This window comes from Xiphophorus hellerii, chromosome 16 (assembly GCF_003331165.1).
Source record: "Xiphophorus hellerii strain 12219 chromosome 16, Xiphophorus_hellerii-4.1, whole genome shotgun sequence".
NCBI lineage: Eukaryota > Metazoa > Chordata > Actinopteri > Cyprinodontiformes > Poeciliidae > Xiphophorus > Xiphophorus hellerii.
The window spans coordinates 25,964,076-25,981,050 of NC_045687.1; the positions used below are offsets into that span (position 1 = coordinate 25,964,076).

Sequence of the window (16,975 nt, forward strand, 5' to 3'; positions counted from 1 at the left end):
CTGACATGTATAAAATAAGAACAGTTTATTTTTTATCTGTTTAATTGGGGGATGATGGTTTATTTGTCCTTACAGAGCATGCTTGTTAGTCATATAAAAAGGTTTTAATTAAGTGTTGTTTTGTTTACACCTTTATCACCATTGCCTCTGCTGGCCTCTCAAAGAGCTGTAGAAGCTAAAATACACTAGTTTTACTGCTTTAAGTTAACATTAAAGAGTGAAACATGCTCTGATATGAAACATTTAAGAATGGACCTCAATCTCTCTAAACTGGCTTCCAACTCCTATTTTATGCATAAATGGAGATTGTGCAGACTACTATTCGCAGACTACAGAGATTCTCAAAATGAGTGGTTCATCTGCTAAGGGTGATGCTCCAGGAGTCATCCCTTTATGTCTCACCTATGATTCCACTGTCTCTGCTTTCCAGTGTGGAGGAGGGGGAGGTGACAGAGGCATGGTACAAGGAGGCATGTTTGCCTTTATTGTTACCCTCCATCCCAGTGTGAGGCTGTGGAGTGGTGCAGGGGGAAGAGTTGCTGCTTGCCAGACTGGAGGAAGGAGACATCTTCTGTGGGGAAGGAAAGACACTGACCAATATGTGTATTATTTCACAATAATTGCTTTTATACTGTGAAGTCTTATACCGCATATATGTTGGGATCTGTGTCCATGTAACAGGTGGCCTTTTGCAGCTGGATTTATAATGGAGATGAAAGTCGAAGCAGAATAAGGTGGAAACAGCAATGGTTTATTCTTCCAAAGCACAGCATCAAGAACAAAAAAACACAGGTGCAATTGCAGCCTTAAATAGTCCCAGCTGTGAAGGATCAAACCACTTTTAAATCACAGGGGATCTCAATTTACCAATTTCCACTTATGTAAATATATAAAATATCTTTTGCCAAATACAAGCACATTTCTATTTACTTTTTATAAATATTTTATGTTTTAGCCGTACACCATAACAAAACCCACAAACAATTCCCCACCTCCCACTTTTCCATGGCCTCTCCTGGAACTTCTAAATGGTGTCTGGACCTCAGGGAAGTATTTGTCCAAACACCCTGGAGAGGACACAGAAAAGACAGGTGAGTTACTCCATCCTAGCACCTCCACACTTTACATATTATGCACAAAAATTTGCTCAAATTTTACAAACCAGTAACTCCTTGCTCTGAGTAACAATTATCCTCCCTTCACAGACAACCACCTCACTTCTCAATGAGGAGAGTCTGTGCACAGCACAGATTGTATTTATTGAGTATTTGTAGTGCTAATCACTACAAATACTCAATAAATACAGTTAAAACTTAAAATCTATGCATAAGGGCAGTGCTAAATAAAGTGCTAGTTTTAGTAAAGTGCAAAAAGTGCTCTTAAAGTGCTACACAGTAACTTAAGTAAAAGTAGTTCCAGTAATGAAGATCTCTTCATTACATTTCCTCCCTCCTCTCTTAAGAGCACAGTACCTCAGTCCTCTGCTATTCTAGATAAACAATCAGCAACCACATTGGACTTGCCTGACTTGGCATCCCTCATTTGTCTTAACCACTGGAGGGAACAATAGTCAGTCTCTAGGATGAAGTGACGTCCCAAAAGATAATACCTGAGGGCCTCGATAGCCCACTTCATGACCAAGCACTCCTTTTCCATGGCTGAATATCTTGTTTCCCTGTCAAGCAGCTTCCAACTCAGAAACACCACAGGCCTTTCACCATCTACCTCTTGTTGAAGGACTACTCTAAGGCCCACTCCTGAAGAATGTGTTTGCAAGATGAATGGCTTACTGAAGTCTAGGGTGTGTAAAACTGGATGAGTACATATGCTTAATTGAGGTCTTTGAATGCTCAATCACACTCTTCTGTCCAGCACACACTGTTGGGGGCCGCACCCTTTGTTAGGTGGTTCAGTACAGCTGATCACTCTGCAAAAGAAGGTATGAATTTCCGGTACAGGCACCCAGAACTCCTCTCACCTTTTTCTTTGTAGTTGGAACTGATAAGGAATGGATTGTGTCAACCTTTCCCATTTGAGGCTTTATCTTTCGAAAACCAATGACAGAACCAGAGTACTCCACTTCTCTATGGGCTACAATACACTTCTTGGGGTTAACAGTCAGTCTAGCCAGTTTGATTTGGTGTAGAACCTCCTGTAGGTGTATCAAATGCTCCTCCCAGAACTGGCTATACACCACAACATCATCCAAATACCATGACCTAAAGCAAGTTTTCAGCAAAGGTAAAGCATAAAGCCTCGTCATTATCATCTCATCACCCATATGACTGCGCCTGGGATCTACTCCCGGGGGCTCTGTCTCTTCAACATCTCCCATCTAAAACACCAAGCCATGGAGAAAGGAATCCACTATCATTGGATATATTATCTTCACCACTGGGGGTGGGTTTTTTCTTTGTTAGTAAGGATGACAGCTCCCTCCAACCCTGCATAGACTACAAAGGTTTGAATCAAATCAGTTACAATAAAAACATTTTTCTTCTCATCTCCTCATTATTCGAACCAGTACAAGAAGCTACCAACTAGACCTCTGCAAAACCTACAATCTTGTCTGCCAGGGAGATGAATGGAAAACAGTTTTCAAAACTCTTATTGGTCATTTCGAATACTTGGTCATAGCTTTTGGTCTTTGCAATGCCCCTGCTATCTTTCAAGCCCTCATCGATGATCTCCTTTGTGACTTTCTAAACATCTTTTTTTGTCTATCTTGATGACATCCTCATCTACTCCCGGAACCCTGAATACCACTAAAGACATATCTGCCTGGTCCTCCAACGCCTTCTTCGGAACCATCTTTTGTCAGAGCCAAGAAATATGAATTTCATAAACCTTCAGTCTCATCAACACTGACCCCAGTGTTGGGAAATACACTCAAGTGCTTGATGATTGTGGACATGGTAAACCAAGCACTCCAGAATGAACTAGACCTCAGTAATGGCCCACCAAACAGAACTTTCATCCCTACCTCCAATCCATTCCCGTCTCAATCACTGGTTGTATTCCGAGTTTTTTACTCACCCTGGCACAAGTAGAACCACTGCCCTCATTTCTCACCACTTCAGGTGGCCTTCCATGCATAAGGACATCAAAGAAGACATACTCACCTGTCAGGTCTGCACTCATAATAAACCCTTACATTGTCCTCTCACTGGACTTCAATTCCTATGTCCTCGATCTCATATCACTCTAAATTTTGTCATTGGACTGCTGCCATATAAGGGTATGACCACCACTCTAACCATAATTAACATATTTTCCAAAGCATGACATATTATTTACTTAAGAAAACTTCAGTCAGACTGTCGCACCTCACAACTCCCTGCTAAGCACGTCTTCTGTCTCCATGGCATCCCTGTTGAAGTTCTGTCTGACAGTGGCCCCCAGTTAATTTCTCAGTTGCCTTGCTCTCAGTGACAAAGTTTCTCACCTCAGGTTACCATCCCCAGTCCAACGGTTATACACAATTTGTTAACCAAGAACTCCAATCCACTCTCAGATGTTTCACCTCCACAAACCCCTCAGATTGGAGAAAGTTCCTTCCATTGGATGAATACGGCCACATATCTCTGCAGCCACAGGTCTCTCTCCTTTTGAGATTTCCCTTGGTTACCAACATCCTCTCTTCCCAGTGAATGAAAGAGACACTTCCACCACCTTGGTCTATCATCACATCTGCCGTGGCAAGCACATTTGGTCCAACGCTGTTTCCGCACTCCAACATACAACTGAACAAAACCACTGCGTTGCTGTGTGTAAACGCACCCAGTACTCACCTGGACAGAATGTTTGGCTCGCCTCCTGTGACATTCTCTTCAAGTGTGCCTCCAAGAAACTTGTTCCACGCTACACTGACCCTTATGTCATCAAATCTGTCATCAGTCTCACAGCGGTTCATGTCTGTTTGTGTTATTCTTCATACTTATCTCCTCTGTGTTTCCCTTTTCAAGGCTTCCTGGACGTAACCTTGGATCTTATTTCAGATTATTCACCAGCTCTGTCAGCAACCTGCAAACCTTCAGTTATTCCTTGGATCTCTTCTATTCTGACCTGCAGCCTCAAACCCCCCTCATCCAACTTCACTGGTGTTTTGTTTGAATCTGTTCTGCCCCCATCATGTTCCCAGCAAACAAACCTCCTATGAACCCTTTATCAGACTGAATCTCTTCTGGAACCTCCGTCAGACTCTTATAAAGATCTCACTCACCTCTTCCTGACGGACTACCGTCTTCCACACAAGCAAGTATCATCTGTATTTTTCCTGTTAAACCTCATTCGTACAGTCACCTCTCCTCAGTGCTCCAATCCTCCTAAAGTCTTGGATCTGACCTTCAGCCAGACATCATCTTTGCACATTTCATTTCTGTTGTAAATAAATCTTTAAATCTTTTTTGGTTTTCTGTGAACATAACTGCATATGGGTCAAACTAATACCCCGGAAGACCCAGGTCATGCTGGAGAGACTATGTTTTTCGGCTGGCCTTGGGATTCCCCCGGAAGAGCTGGAACAAGTGGCTGGGGAGAGGGAAGTCTGGGCCTCCCTTCTTCAGGTGCTACCCTCGTGACCCGACCCAGGAAAACCGGAAGAAAATGGATGGATGGATGGATGGATGGATGGATAGATAATACCAATATCATGACAATATGTGAAAGACAAAGTTTGGGGTTAGATACATACCTGTCCATCATTTGGGCTGTGATAAGGTAAACATGACTCTCCAACTGTGACCTTCTCCCCAAGAAGGAAGCCAAGCCGGGTCCTCAGAGCATCAGCCGCTTCGTCTACAGAAGGTGGTGGTCCCAACTCCTCTGCCTCATCTGAGGAGTAACAGAGAGCAGAGGAGGGGAAATGGTTTGAACAAAAATTGGAAAATAATTATGTGATCTCTGCTGTCAAAAATCCTCTCTTACCCACAGGCACGTGAGGGGGGGAGCGAAAGGGGCTTGAGCACCTGCCCCTTTTATCCTTAATGCCCCTAGTGCCCTTTTTGAGTTTTAAAAAAAATAATAATAATTTTTCGTTTTTTTAGTCTGTGCATCAAGAGGCCTGCTTGTGCCCCTCAGCAATAATATTTAGCTAAATATAATAATTTAGCAAAATAAACTAGTCTGGCTGCCCTCAGAGTAATAATGACTTAATTTCTCTTCCTCCATGTTGTTCAGACACCGGGTCCATGGTGAGGAGGAGGGGGGCGGATCTATGCCCTCTAACTATCAAATATGGGCAAGAATATTTTTTATACACTGGTTTGTGAATAAAAACATAGGTCTGATGTTGACGTTAGAAGAACTGTTTCTATTTATATTTTTGTAATTGTCCTCGCAATAGCAGGATAAAACCCGCCTCGCCACTAAACACAGAAATGCTTCGGCTCCAGAGAAAACTTCTGACTTTAACTTAATCATTCTGCTAAAGGCCCGGTTCGCTACAGGCAGCTTGAGTCGGTCCCACCGACAGATAGAAAGAATATTTGTCTTTATATCAGACATCCTGATATAAGACAAAGTCCCAGCTCAAAGTCCCAGTACCACCCGGTACCACCTGGTGACTGTTCACTCTGCTTCTCAACGTTTCTACCAGGCGGGTTAAAGTCGCTGCTGACGGGATCTGGGCTGGAGGTTCGCGGCTGTCAATAGATCTTATTGCAGAACCTCAAGTCTTAAAGGAAGATTCAGCCCAGAGCATTTGGAGTTCACAAAATAAACATCTGTGAAAATATTGTAGCAATAATTAGAACCGCAGCAAAAAGCCAAACATGCCATAATGAAATGAATCAAAATGTCGCCAAAGCATCGGCAGACTGATAGGGGCCACCGGGGAATTAAAGGTAGATTCCAGAGATGCTCATCGCAGCTGCTGTTCATGCATGGCCGGCCCAAGGTAATATAGGGCCTTAGACAGAACCCCCCTGCCCCCCGGGAACCTGTCGTACTAAGAACCTTAGCATCGCTAACATGTTTAAATATAGATAAGGTGAAGTCTGTGAGAGGGAGACCAGGTTTATTGGCCGAGTTTAAAGTCAATCACTAATTATTGGTTATTTGCTGTGATGGATTTGTGAACCAACCAAATTCAAACACAAAGATTACACCATATTGTAGCCATGGTAACACAACAATCAAACTATCAAGATGATTCTTTAAACTTTTACAAAGTAAATGTCCTAATTAAATCCTAAATGTACTATTTATTTTTTCTCAGCTGAATGCATTAAATAAAATGTAATAACATTGTTATTCTCTCTAAATGGATGCTACGGGTTTAGATCTATGGTGTGTGTTACAATTAAACCATTTCTAGGGGCCCTGAATGTCTGGAGCCCCCTGAATGTCTGGAGGGCCCTGAATGTCTGGAGGGCCTTACCAGCAGCTACTGAGTTTTCTTTGCTTGATATCCCAGTCTTACAATTCGAGATCTCAGAGGTGCTAACATCAAAAAATTATGTAGAGTTAATCCCTTTGAACTTTTTTGATTTATAAAGCAGTCTGCAGCCAAGTTGTTGTAGAGGTTAAATAGATATTATTAGGGCTTAATTAGAAAAATGGCAGAAAATTTGCTTATTTCATAACTTCCTAACCAGCGACCTTCTCTCCGATGGTCTGTTTAACAGCTACAGTCTCAGATCAACACAGACCTCCAGGACTGTCAGCAGCAGAAACAGCAACATTATACCTGTTGGGGAAAATATACATTTGCTTTGCATTGTCCCCACATGATGACAATGATATAGTATGATCCAATTATATTCTTGATTAATATGGGTTGTTGCTATGTTGTTGTACAGTGTTTTAAGATCTTGTTCAATGTGCCCTTTTTTAACTTTGAGCCCCTGCCCCTCCAAAGGTCTCTGCACGGCCCTGGCCTTTTTTTTATCAGTTTGTTAAGTTAAATGACAGTATTATCAAGTCAAAAGAAACTGATAAAAAGAAAGGACAACTAATAGCAATAGTCTTCGGTGGAGTATTGACTGCAGCTTCTGTAGAGAAATCTGTTTTGGGGTGAAAAGACTGGAATTGAGTTGTTCAGACTACCATGAAAAAAAAATTGGATATGGATCGCATTTGGGCAAAAAAAAGTGGGATTTGTGTCACATCTGCCTGCTGTCTGAACATAGCCTAAGTCTGTGTGTGTGTTTGTGAGTGAAACTAAATAAATATGGATCTACTGTAAAATGTTTGTTTTTACAGATTGTTCGGTTGGCATGAGTAGAAAAGCAATATCAAATCAGTCTATTTACTTGTGGTTGAATTCTTTTATACTCTTTAGTGAAGGAAGCAAGAGATAAATTGCTGGCACGTAACAATCCTACTTGATAGTTGTAGTCTGTTGTGATGACAAATTTGTTTGTCATCACAATTTGACATCTGGTGTCAGATGTGGTATCTTATACCCACATCTGACACCAACTACCACAATTCCAGTCTACAGGGTGTCCAACTAATGGACATAAGCACATCATATCACAAAATACATTAACACACATTATCTGATATTTTGAAATGTGACCTGAGTCTGTACAGCCAGGTCACATGTATCTGACTGTATGACATTGATACTTGACAAATGTCACTGAAATGTGCAGCAGAAAGAAAAACAACAACCATGGTGGATGATACTGATGATTAAGTTGTTAATGTTCTGGACAAGAACTTTAAAATCACAAGATGTGCCCCACTGTTATCATCCATGTTTACTTCTACAAATACTGAGCAAGCTTGCTCCATGTGATGTAATGGAGCAAGCTGTTGTGTCATCTACTGCGCATGCAGGGACACTTTCAAGTCGCTTGCAGTTCAATGTTAGGAGATCACATACAAGCCGCATATGTTTGGAAAAGTGAACAACCACAAAAATGTATTTGGAATTGACAGAAAATGCTAAATTCTAGTCTAGAATTTAGCATTAGAATGTAGCCTAAGTCAGTGAGTTTGAGCAAAACATGGATGCAGATGATCATTTTAATAAGTGATGATGTCATTCTTTTCCTGGAATAAGACATGTAAATGTTTTTGTGGTGCTCTATAAAAGGTGCAAAATGGAATAGATCAATTCTCATAGTTGTTTTTAAATAATCTTCCAACGTATATCATTTGCAAATTTTTCACATTTATAAAAGTCTGACAGTAAACTCCTTGAAAAGTTCTGTGAAACTAGTTAAATCGAACCTTAAAGATCTTTGCACTTTCATTAAAATATTTTCAAGAAGCTGGCAGTGTTTAGGTTTTATTGGACTGTATGTTAAAGCAAGAACTTCGACATGCAGTCCTTCACCCTCACCTTGCTTCTGTCCAAGCCCGGATTTTAGCATGGGCTTACTGGGGCTGCAGCCCAGGGCCCCAGAGCTTTGGGGGCTAACAGGATTTTTTTAAACCTCATATTGGACATGGAACAGAACATTCGTCCCTCTCCGTTTCTCAAAACGTTAGCCTTGCTAATGGTCCAATAGTTTGCCAGACCCTGGAGCTGTAGTTCTAAACTGGTGCTTGCAGAGTCACAGGCGGTGGAGTGTTTGGTTCGGGCGTTTGGCCTGAGCAAGAAGCAGGGAGTAGTCAAAATATGGATGTTAATTTTAAAGCATCGGAATACGTTTACAAAAAATCAGAAAAGTCTCCTGTTCAGATTGCGCTATGAAAGGCAACTCCAAGTGGGGAGTACATCCATAACCAGGCTGTGTTTATCTTCCATTCACCTGTGCTGTGTTTTGCTTTGCATGTCTTATTTTTAACAATGCTAAAAGTCAGTGATGCTTTGAAAAGGGTCTCCGTGACTGGAAAGACGTAAGAGAACGATTTAAAGAGCAAGAAATCAGCAAAAGTCACAGGAAAGCAACGTGACTGCTCTTCTCGTTCTCAACGCAAACTTAAGAAAGCGGAACTAGTGTTAGCCTCCAGCTAGCAGCGGCGGGAGGAACTGTCTTACTGCTACAGGTGAAGGGCCAAGAGTACAAAATAGTTCAATTGCGTAATGCCCTGCATTGACGCGCAGATAAAATCCAGTTGCCACAGAATAAAAATTTTGACCAGGTTTGGCTGTCAGAGGGGGAATACTAACCCTGACTATGAGCTTGGTAAATAAATAAACCTGATAATTAGAAAGATTCAGTTGATAAAAATTGAAAAAGGGAGGGAGACAGATGAAAAAAATAGAAATGAAGAAGGATAAATAAATACAATATATATAGGACGAATAGACAATACTGTCCAGTTTTTCATCCTTAGGAATGTTCTGTCGAATATGTAGATATATTCAAGACGTTCAAGTACTTCTTTAATAACTATTTTGTTTGTAGTAATGGTCTTCACATTGATTAGTTATCAAACGTTCTACAGAAAAATTGCTATTTAAAAAAAAAGCAGCTTGCACCAATTTTTTTGGCCGATCCAGGATCTTTAAAAAGCCTAACTTGCTGACTTTTTTGTACTAAGTAGGCAACCATAGGGTTACTGTTGTAAACCGTGCAAATGGGGAGTTGACCTGGACTGTCCATTGGCCCTCTCTCATGGCAGAACAATAAGTAGGCCGCACATTGGCTCAAGCCCAGGGGCCCGCACCCTCCTAAGACCAGCCCTGCTGATGTCCTCCCCTTTGTCTCTCTGTTGCATCAGCTGGACAATCTGTTCATTTCTTACACAACTTTATGCTCTCCGCCTGGGATTGGCAACAGCAAAACCGCATCAGTAAACAGTGCAGGACAAACGTGGCATGAGTGGCCACCTCTGGCGTCAAAACACCTTCAACACAATTGAAGGTGTTTGCTGGCACCCATGGCTGTTGGGTGGAAGACCTCCTGTGTTGACACCACTTGCTCCTGGAGTGTGCGCACACTTTCAAAATCTCTGCTGAGCAGTCCATAGCAAGCTATGACTGGTTTACAGTTTTAATGTAGAATACAGAGAAAACGATTCTACAAGATCTGCTTCAAGATCCAGCAGATCTTGAGATCTTGGAGTATCTGCTGCCATCACCTGGTTCTTTGTGGTCCAAAGCACTTCCTTCAACAGAATACATAGCTGAAGAGAAAAGAAGAGAAGAAATATACCCGAAGATAATTAGAGAAATGTAAGACCTTCAGTTTTTAAGCACTGCGACTGCGGGATTCCAGCAAATGACATCATCAAAAGTTCTTTGTTGAGAAGATGAATTCACAAAGATACAATAGTGATATTGAGTCTGACCCAACCCACAGCAGATCTGTCATACTTTTAGTTGTTCAATGAAGCTACATTTTTGTTTCCACAGCTTGAACAAAACTAGTAATATAGAAAACAACTAATCACCAAGGTAATAAAAATCTGTTGTGGTTTAGATAATGCCATGGGTGAAAAACAAGAAAAGAATCCAAGTGTTCGTCAGTCTTGCTTTCAGCAGACTGTGCTGTAAAACGACCTCCTTCCACTCTGTTCACTCCAAATCAAAACCTCCCCTCCTCCAACAAAAAGAGGGACATTCGTACACACACAGAAGGGTTGCAGAAGGAGCTGAACTGGGAGAATAAGTTGTCTCACACAGAGAAGCGAGAGGAAAGTTTAGAAAGACAACTCAACCTTGTTTACTCAAAAAGAAAAAAGAGTCACATGCAGAGAGGTTAATGCTTTAATGTGAAATGTAGATATGAATGCATGTGGATAGACCGTGACCAGGGATCCACCAGAGATCCACCAGAGATCCCCAGCGATAACAGAGAGGATTCCGTACAGCTCCACCACCGGAGAGATGGGAGCAGTACAGGAGAGCTTGGGCAAGTTAAGCACAGACAGCATTTTGTCTGTGCTTAACTGTCTGTGATTTATGATTATTGAAGGCCAGATCTTGTAAACTCCAAACAACAACATCTCAACTACTGAAGAAGTGGACCAGTGTGCATGTTGTCTGTTATCAAAGAAACTCTGCAGCTCTGGTCAACATTCTGTCAGTTACAGTTTGAAGAACATGAAACACAGTTCATTTAATTACATTTCAAATAAAGACAAGGAGGAGAGCACAACCTTGTCTGATTCCTCTTAAGATGAAAAAGAAGATTTTTCATCTTAGTGATTTTGTACTTGCTTACGTATGAAATGAACGTACGTATGAAAGTGAGCCATCATTGGTGTCCTTTTGTCTGAATAGCTGCTGCATTGTGCCTGCAAATCTTTTGTACGTTTTTGACTAAATTAAGGTGATTTTATTGTTCTTCTATGCTAGATCACAGAACCATTTATACCTAAATCAAAAAAATTAACAATCTATGTAATCTGTACTGGTGATCAAGAGTGATCGCTACTCATGGGTGATCGGCATCGGATCAGTATCAGAAGCAAAAAACCTGATTGGAGCATCCATAGTAAAAAACATATTTTTGTAAATTACATACTGTAGCTTTAAAGAAGAATGTGCCAAAATTAATCCGTAACAAAGACAATGGCTAACTGAAGAAGTGATATGTGACATGTTTGTGGTACATCAGAGACTGTAAGTGTAAGGATTTGTTTCTGTGTGTTTATTTAGGTTTCCGTGTTCTGTGGAGTCTACCCCTTGATTAGTAACACCTGTTCCTTGTTTCTCCTGAATGTCTCCCTGTGTATTTAAACCCACCTGTGTTCCTTGTTGGGTCCTTGTCTAATCTGTTGTGTCAAGCAGTTTAGTCTGGTCTTTTGTAGGATATCTCTTGTTGACCAGTTGCTACCAGTTTTGAGCCTTAGTCTTCTGCTCGCACTGTGCTGCCTGGATTTTGGACTTTGTATTTCTGACAATTTCATTAAATTCGTCATTCATTCTTCATCTCAACCTGGGCCCACAGCGTCCTCCTCCCCACCTTCAACACATTTCATGACAGAACAAACCTACCCATGACAGAAGCAACAGAAAGGAATGAACAAGAACTGAGACAAATAAAGAAAAACAAACCAATTGAGGAAAAAGCAGCCTCTCTAAAATCTGAGCATGTGTGTACATGCTGGAGCCCTCTCACAACAATGATTATGTTTTGAGAACTAGGGGGCAAAGAGCAAGAACTGAGAACGGGGTTCTCCACATGGTAATGTTTAGAAAAAGTGTCTCAAATCATCCCTGGAAAGAAAGAAGAGGTAAGGCAGGACAGGAGTTAAATTTCATTGATTACTCTCACTAATGGACACAAAGATGATCGAAGGAAGGGTAAGAGGTCATCAAGTTTTTGTGGAGGGTGCAGATCTAAATCCCACAGCAAACAAAAAAGGATGCATATACACTCCAGAGCTGTTTTATCAGTCCCTGCTGGTGTACTCAGAAATATACTCCATCATAATAGAAATTTTTTAAAGCACTATAAGGGACTTTAAATCCCTTATAGTTTGATTGTGAACCCCTTAGCTTGGGCTAAGACAGATTTCTATCAGAGGCTGTTTGTGGCAGCATGAGAGGGGAGGCATGGGGTCTTAATGTTGAGAGTATTTCTTTGCTGCTGACCGACAGAAAAACCAGTCCTACCATTTCTCTTGTCCAGGCGAAGATTGAGAAGGGGAGAGGAGGGCAGTGAGCGAGTGAAGCCCTTCATCATCCTGATGTCTGAGGTGTCCGAATCAATGCTGCTGTCATCTGTTGGTAAGCAGAAAACCAGTCAGAAAGGAAGCAATGTCAGCTGGATAAAAATTTGAAGACTTAGACAAAGAATCCCTGCCCCAACACGCTTTAAACAAACAGCTGAATTACCACGTTGGAATGTCAGCGAGTTTTGCAAAAAACATTCATTTGATTCAGGTGTGTTTGAGTAGGGATGCATCCAAAATGTCAGAAGACTGGCACTCGAAGACTGGAGATGCCAACTCCTGACAGATTTATAACCAAAGAGGAACAGAACTACATAGTGCTGTGCAAAACTAGGCTTCCAGAAAACACTGGTACACAAAAAGCATAAAAATGACCAGAGAAAACAGCAGGCAGGTGTGGAATAAAGAGATTCCAAATTGACTGAGCTTAAGTTGCTTAGCTTAGATCAGGGGTCTCAAACTCAATTTACCCGGGGGCCGCTGGAGGTAGAGTCTGGGTGAGGTTGGGCAGCATTCACACACACGGTCTCCTCAGCCGAACCTTTCTGATTGCCTATTACCATATTTGGCCGTAGTCAGGCGTTGTAACAGCCGTAATTGTGTAGTGTGTCTTTAAGATACTCTAGTATTGCTAATGATGTCAGAAGTATGCGCCACGGCTTCTCTGTAGAGAGCGTGGGAGAAACGTGCTAGACGGACATGTTAGCTCCCTAACTTTTTAGTAATGTTAAGGGTTGTTTGGACTCTGCTCAATTTTCATGTCTGATAATATAGCAGCCGTTCAACCGGGCTTTGTAAGGTTGGTGAAGAGCGTATTTATTAAAGGACAACACTGTGGAATTCCCAGTACCAGTGTGGTTGTGAGTTTTTGACCGTCCTGACGAATCTGCCGCCTCCTCTCCTTCCTTAAACACAACCCAAGCATTACAGTGCCTAACCTTAATTACGTTACACTGATCAGCAACTTCCGGGTCTAGACTGGATGCTGAAGCACGTGAAGCGGGAGCGGCCGCGGAAATTGCGCATGTACCGCATGCAAATAATGACAAATAGAAAATGCAAATAGGCCCGGCCGATGTCCCGCCCCTGAGAGCAATATACTCCACTGTGATTGGTAAGTTCGTTCAGCTCCGCACACAACACTGAAAAGTGCCAATTATATCAAACTCGAGGGCCGCACTAACATTAAACTTTCATATTAAGGCGGGGGCCACAAACTATCGTCCCGAGGGCTGCAGTTGGCCCGCGGGCCGCGTGTTTGAGACCCCTGGCTTAGATGGTTTGGTTTCCAAATCGTCTTAGTAAACAGAGAACTACCTAAAAAAAAAAAAACTTGCAGCTGTAAATGCAGCAAAAAAAGTGGTTTGGAACAGTAATGAACTCAAAAGGGCTGAATACAAAAACACAATACACTTTTGGGAATTTTATTTGTAGAACAAATTATAAATCCAGAGAAGGTGAGATAATAAAAAACACTGTCATTTTATTTAACACCAATATGTTCTCTCCACAGTGTTGAACTACTCTCTGTAGGCCCACATCCCAATAAAATACTGTGAGGTTTGTGACAGTCACTGGAAATTGTGACAGACAGCAACATCTGGACAAAGTAAAAGATGGTGGATGTACAGACCGTTGTTCAGCTTGCGACTCCTGCTTCCAAGCAGCATCTTCAGGCTGTTTCGGAACATAGTTGCAAATTAATATATTTCCTGCTGATAGTCCCTGGGGAAAAAGGACAAAAAGAAAACAGTTTGCTTTCCAGCTGATTGGGTTCAAGAATTGACTGACATCTTAAAGAGCATGCATTTTCTATCACAGTAGTTTAATTTCAAATTGAATACATTTCCATTACGCAAATGTGTATTATAGTTTTGGGTTCTGTACAACCTGTAAAGACAAACCTTTAGAAGATCCCAGAGAGAAGATATTGCATTTATACCCAGAGTTTCCCCCAAGTGTATTATAAGTCCGCCAGGCTTTACCTGCGCTTTCAGTGGTGTGCGATGAAAGTGCAGTTAGAATGATTTGTGTTTGTGAACAAAGAATTATGTGCGGCATGTATGTTTACATCTCAACACGCTGCCCAGCGTGACTCTGTGTATGCGCTGATAAATAATATGTATGTGGTCCCAGTTGGCCGGTGTATTAGTGGTTAAGCGGTTCCGCCTACTGAGGAGCTTTCACGTTTGCCTCAGTCATGCAGCATGCTAGGGTTTTTTTTATTTTATTATTTTTCCAATTACACAATGCATCAAACCATATCAAATGGTTTGAAATAGGGACCACTTAGTCAGCCAGAGTTAAGGCGAGCGGCCGCAAGGAGATCAGAAAAATTCGTCCCACAAAGCTCAGGCAACCAAAATATTTTCTGTGGTGCTTATTAAAAACTCAGACACAAAATGGTAGAGCTCCTAAAGCCACATAAATTAAATCTCCCATTTGTCCCATTGTATCCAGCATAGATGCACAGTGCAACGGATTTAGCTCATCATGCAGGGCCGGTCTAAGGTTGTATGAGGCCTTGAGCAGAATTTGACTCAGGGGCTCCTCTTGCTGCTAAAAACACTTGCTGTAGCCCTGGGGGGCCTTATGGAGCCGCTAACTTAATTTGGATTAAACAGAAGTGCAAATCATTGATATTCAATTTAATTGTATTTTTTGATTTGTTGTTTTTAAAACTAGTTGTGGGTTTACATAACATTTCATTGGCAATGTTTTCCCGTAACTACCCAGTAATATTTTTACTTTTCCTGTCTATTTAGCATCTTTTAATACAAAAACACGGTGGACCGCCGGTGGACCACCTTGGCGCCCCGACTACCGGGCTTAGCAAGTTTTCTGGGACATACAGACAGGAACATTCTCCCATCGAATGGCAGCCAGCACAGTTAGCAAGAGGTTGCGCAATCCAAGGTGAGGCTCAGCTTGCTGCTGTTTCAACAGCTTCGTTTCTGTGCATTTGAATGGCCTTGCCACATGTACCTGGGGTTTGTCGACTCATGGAAAAATTTCTGAATTTTCTGACCATAGTCATGTTTTTGAACTCCAATAGTGTGTTTTAGTTTGGCTCTGTCCCCACATTTAAAAGCAGAGTTTCATGCTTACAGCATCTTACGCACTTCCTTTGTCATCCAGAGTTTCTGATTTGTCCTTGTGATGATGGTTTTTGGCTGCTATAATCTCCACTTTCTCAGTCACCAGACAGCTTTTATGTGTTTGGTGGTGGGTAATTAGTATAAAGTGGGTCTCATCTGACTTTTTTTCTTTTTTACTAAACATCTGTCATGCAGCTGTTGTGTTTGAAGGAAAGCTCTAATGCGAATGCTGAAAGGGGATCAAATCCAACAAAGGTTAGAGACATTAAAGCTTCTGGAAAGTTAAAGAAAGCCACAGATTGTGATGAATACTCTTTGTTTTCAGAAATATTTTCCGGTGATTGAACATAATCATATAAAATTATGTTGCCCAAGTACATATGCTAACGTACTAAGTGTATATATTTAAGCATCTAATTTACAAAGAAAATAAAACTTAAGATGCAAACATGACCATCAAGTCCATCAGATGTGAGAAACTTGGGACTTTATTTGTACGAGGTTGAAGGTGTCCTTGCCTCACAACACAGATATTACCTTAAACCACGATATGAGAGACGGAGAGAGAGAGAGATCAGCAATCTTTAAAAAGCAGCTGTTTTGCTCTAATTTTGGTCGATACTAACTTTTTGTGTTTCTGAAATGTTGCTAAATATAGCAAAGAAGTCACTGAGTTGGCAACAGTAGGATCACTATTGTTAACTACAAATGTGCAGACATGACCTGGTGGCTGGGTCTGTCAATCAAGCTCTCTCATGGCAGAGCAAAAGAGTGCATTGGTTGATATTTAAACCTTTGTTGCAGTAAATAAGATTGGTGGAAAAGATCGGTTTCACAAGTAAGTAATGGCCAATAACGCATCTCCCAAAATTGAGGAAATCATGGCCAATTTATCAACTGGCTGAGGGATCAGTGCACCCCTATTTAGATATGAAAGTAGCAGAGAGAGAATGGGGAAAGACATGTTTATCAAATGTCATGAGGTCAGGATTGCAACCCCAGACTAGGCTTCCTCCAAATCTTTCTTTTTTTCTGCTAAGAATACTAATACATAGATAGATGGTTTATTTGGACATTTCTTATAGCTATCATCACCAGATTATCTGTACTGGGCAGTAAATGTGTTATAAATAAATTTTAACACCAGCAAAGTTGATTGACTGACAAATTCTTAAAGATTAGTTGTAAAACAGAGCAGTAAAAAGCATCAAACACTGAATATTCTGCATAATTTGTTTGTAGAATGTCAGGAGTTACGGAGGAGGCAAAGTTAAGAAGTGCATATTGTCTGATTTAATATTCTAATAGAATGGTTATTCTTTTTAACAAGCTGATTGTCATACCCTCAGAATCTT

General features: G+C 41.2%; 1 protein-coding gene across 4 annotated transcripts in view; it reads right to left on the minus strand.

Annotated features, from left to right (window-relative positions):
• LOC116735423 (protein TANC2-like) overlaps positions 1-16,975 on the minus strand; it is a 61,757-nt gene that overhangs the window by 40,032 nt on the left and 4,750 nt on the right. The window contains exons 2-8 of one of the 4 annotated variants that reach the window (XM_032587332.1): positions 14,156-14,247; positions 12,464-12,571; positions 9,982-10,026; positions 4,694-4,833; positions 993-1,067; positions 648-695; positions 403-571 (exon numbers count right to left, since the gene is read on the minus strand). In XM_032587332.1, the coding sequence (XP_032443223.1) occupies positions 403-571; positions 648-695; positions 993-1,067; positions 4,694-4,833; positions 9,982-10,026; positions 12,464-12,571; positions 14,156-14,213 (643 nt within the window). In that variant the 5' untranslated portion in view covers positions 14,214-14,247. The remainder of the gene's footprint in view (positions 1-402; positions 572-647; positions 696-992; positions 1,068-4,693; positions 4,834-9,981; positions 10,027-12,463; positions 12,572-14,155; positions 14,248-16,975) is intronic. The other 3 variants (XM_032587334.1, XM_032587336.1, XM_032587335.1) reach the window with 3 other exon arrangements.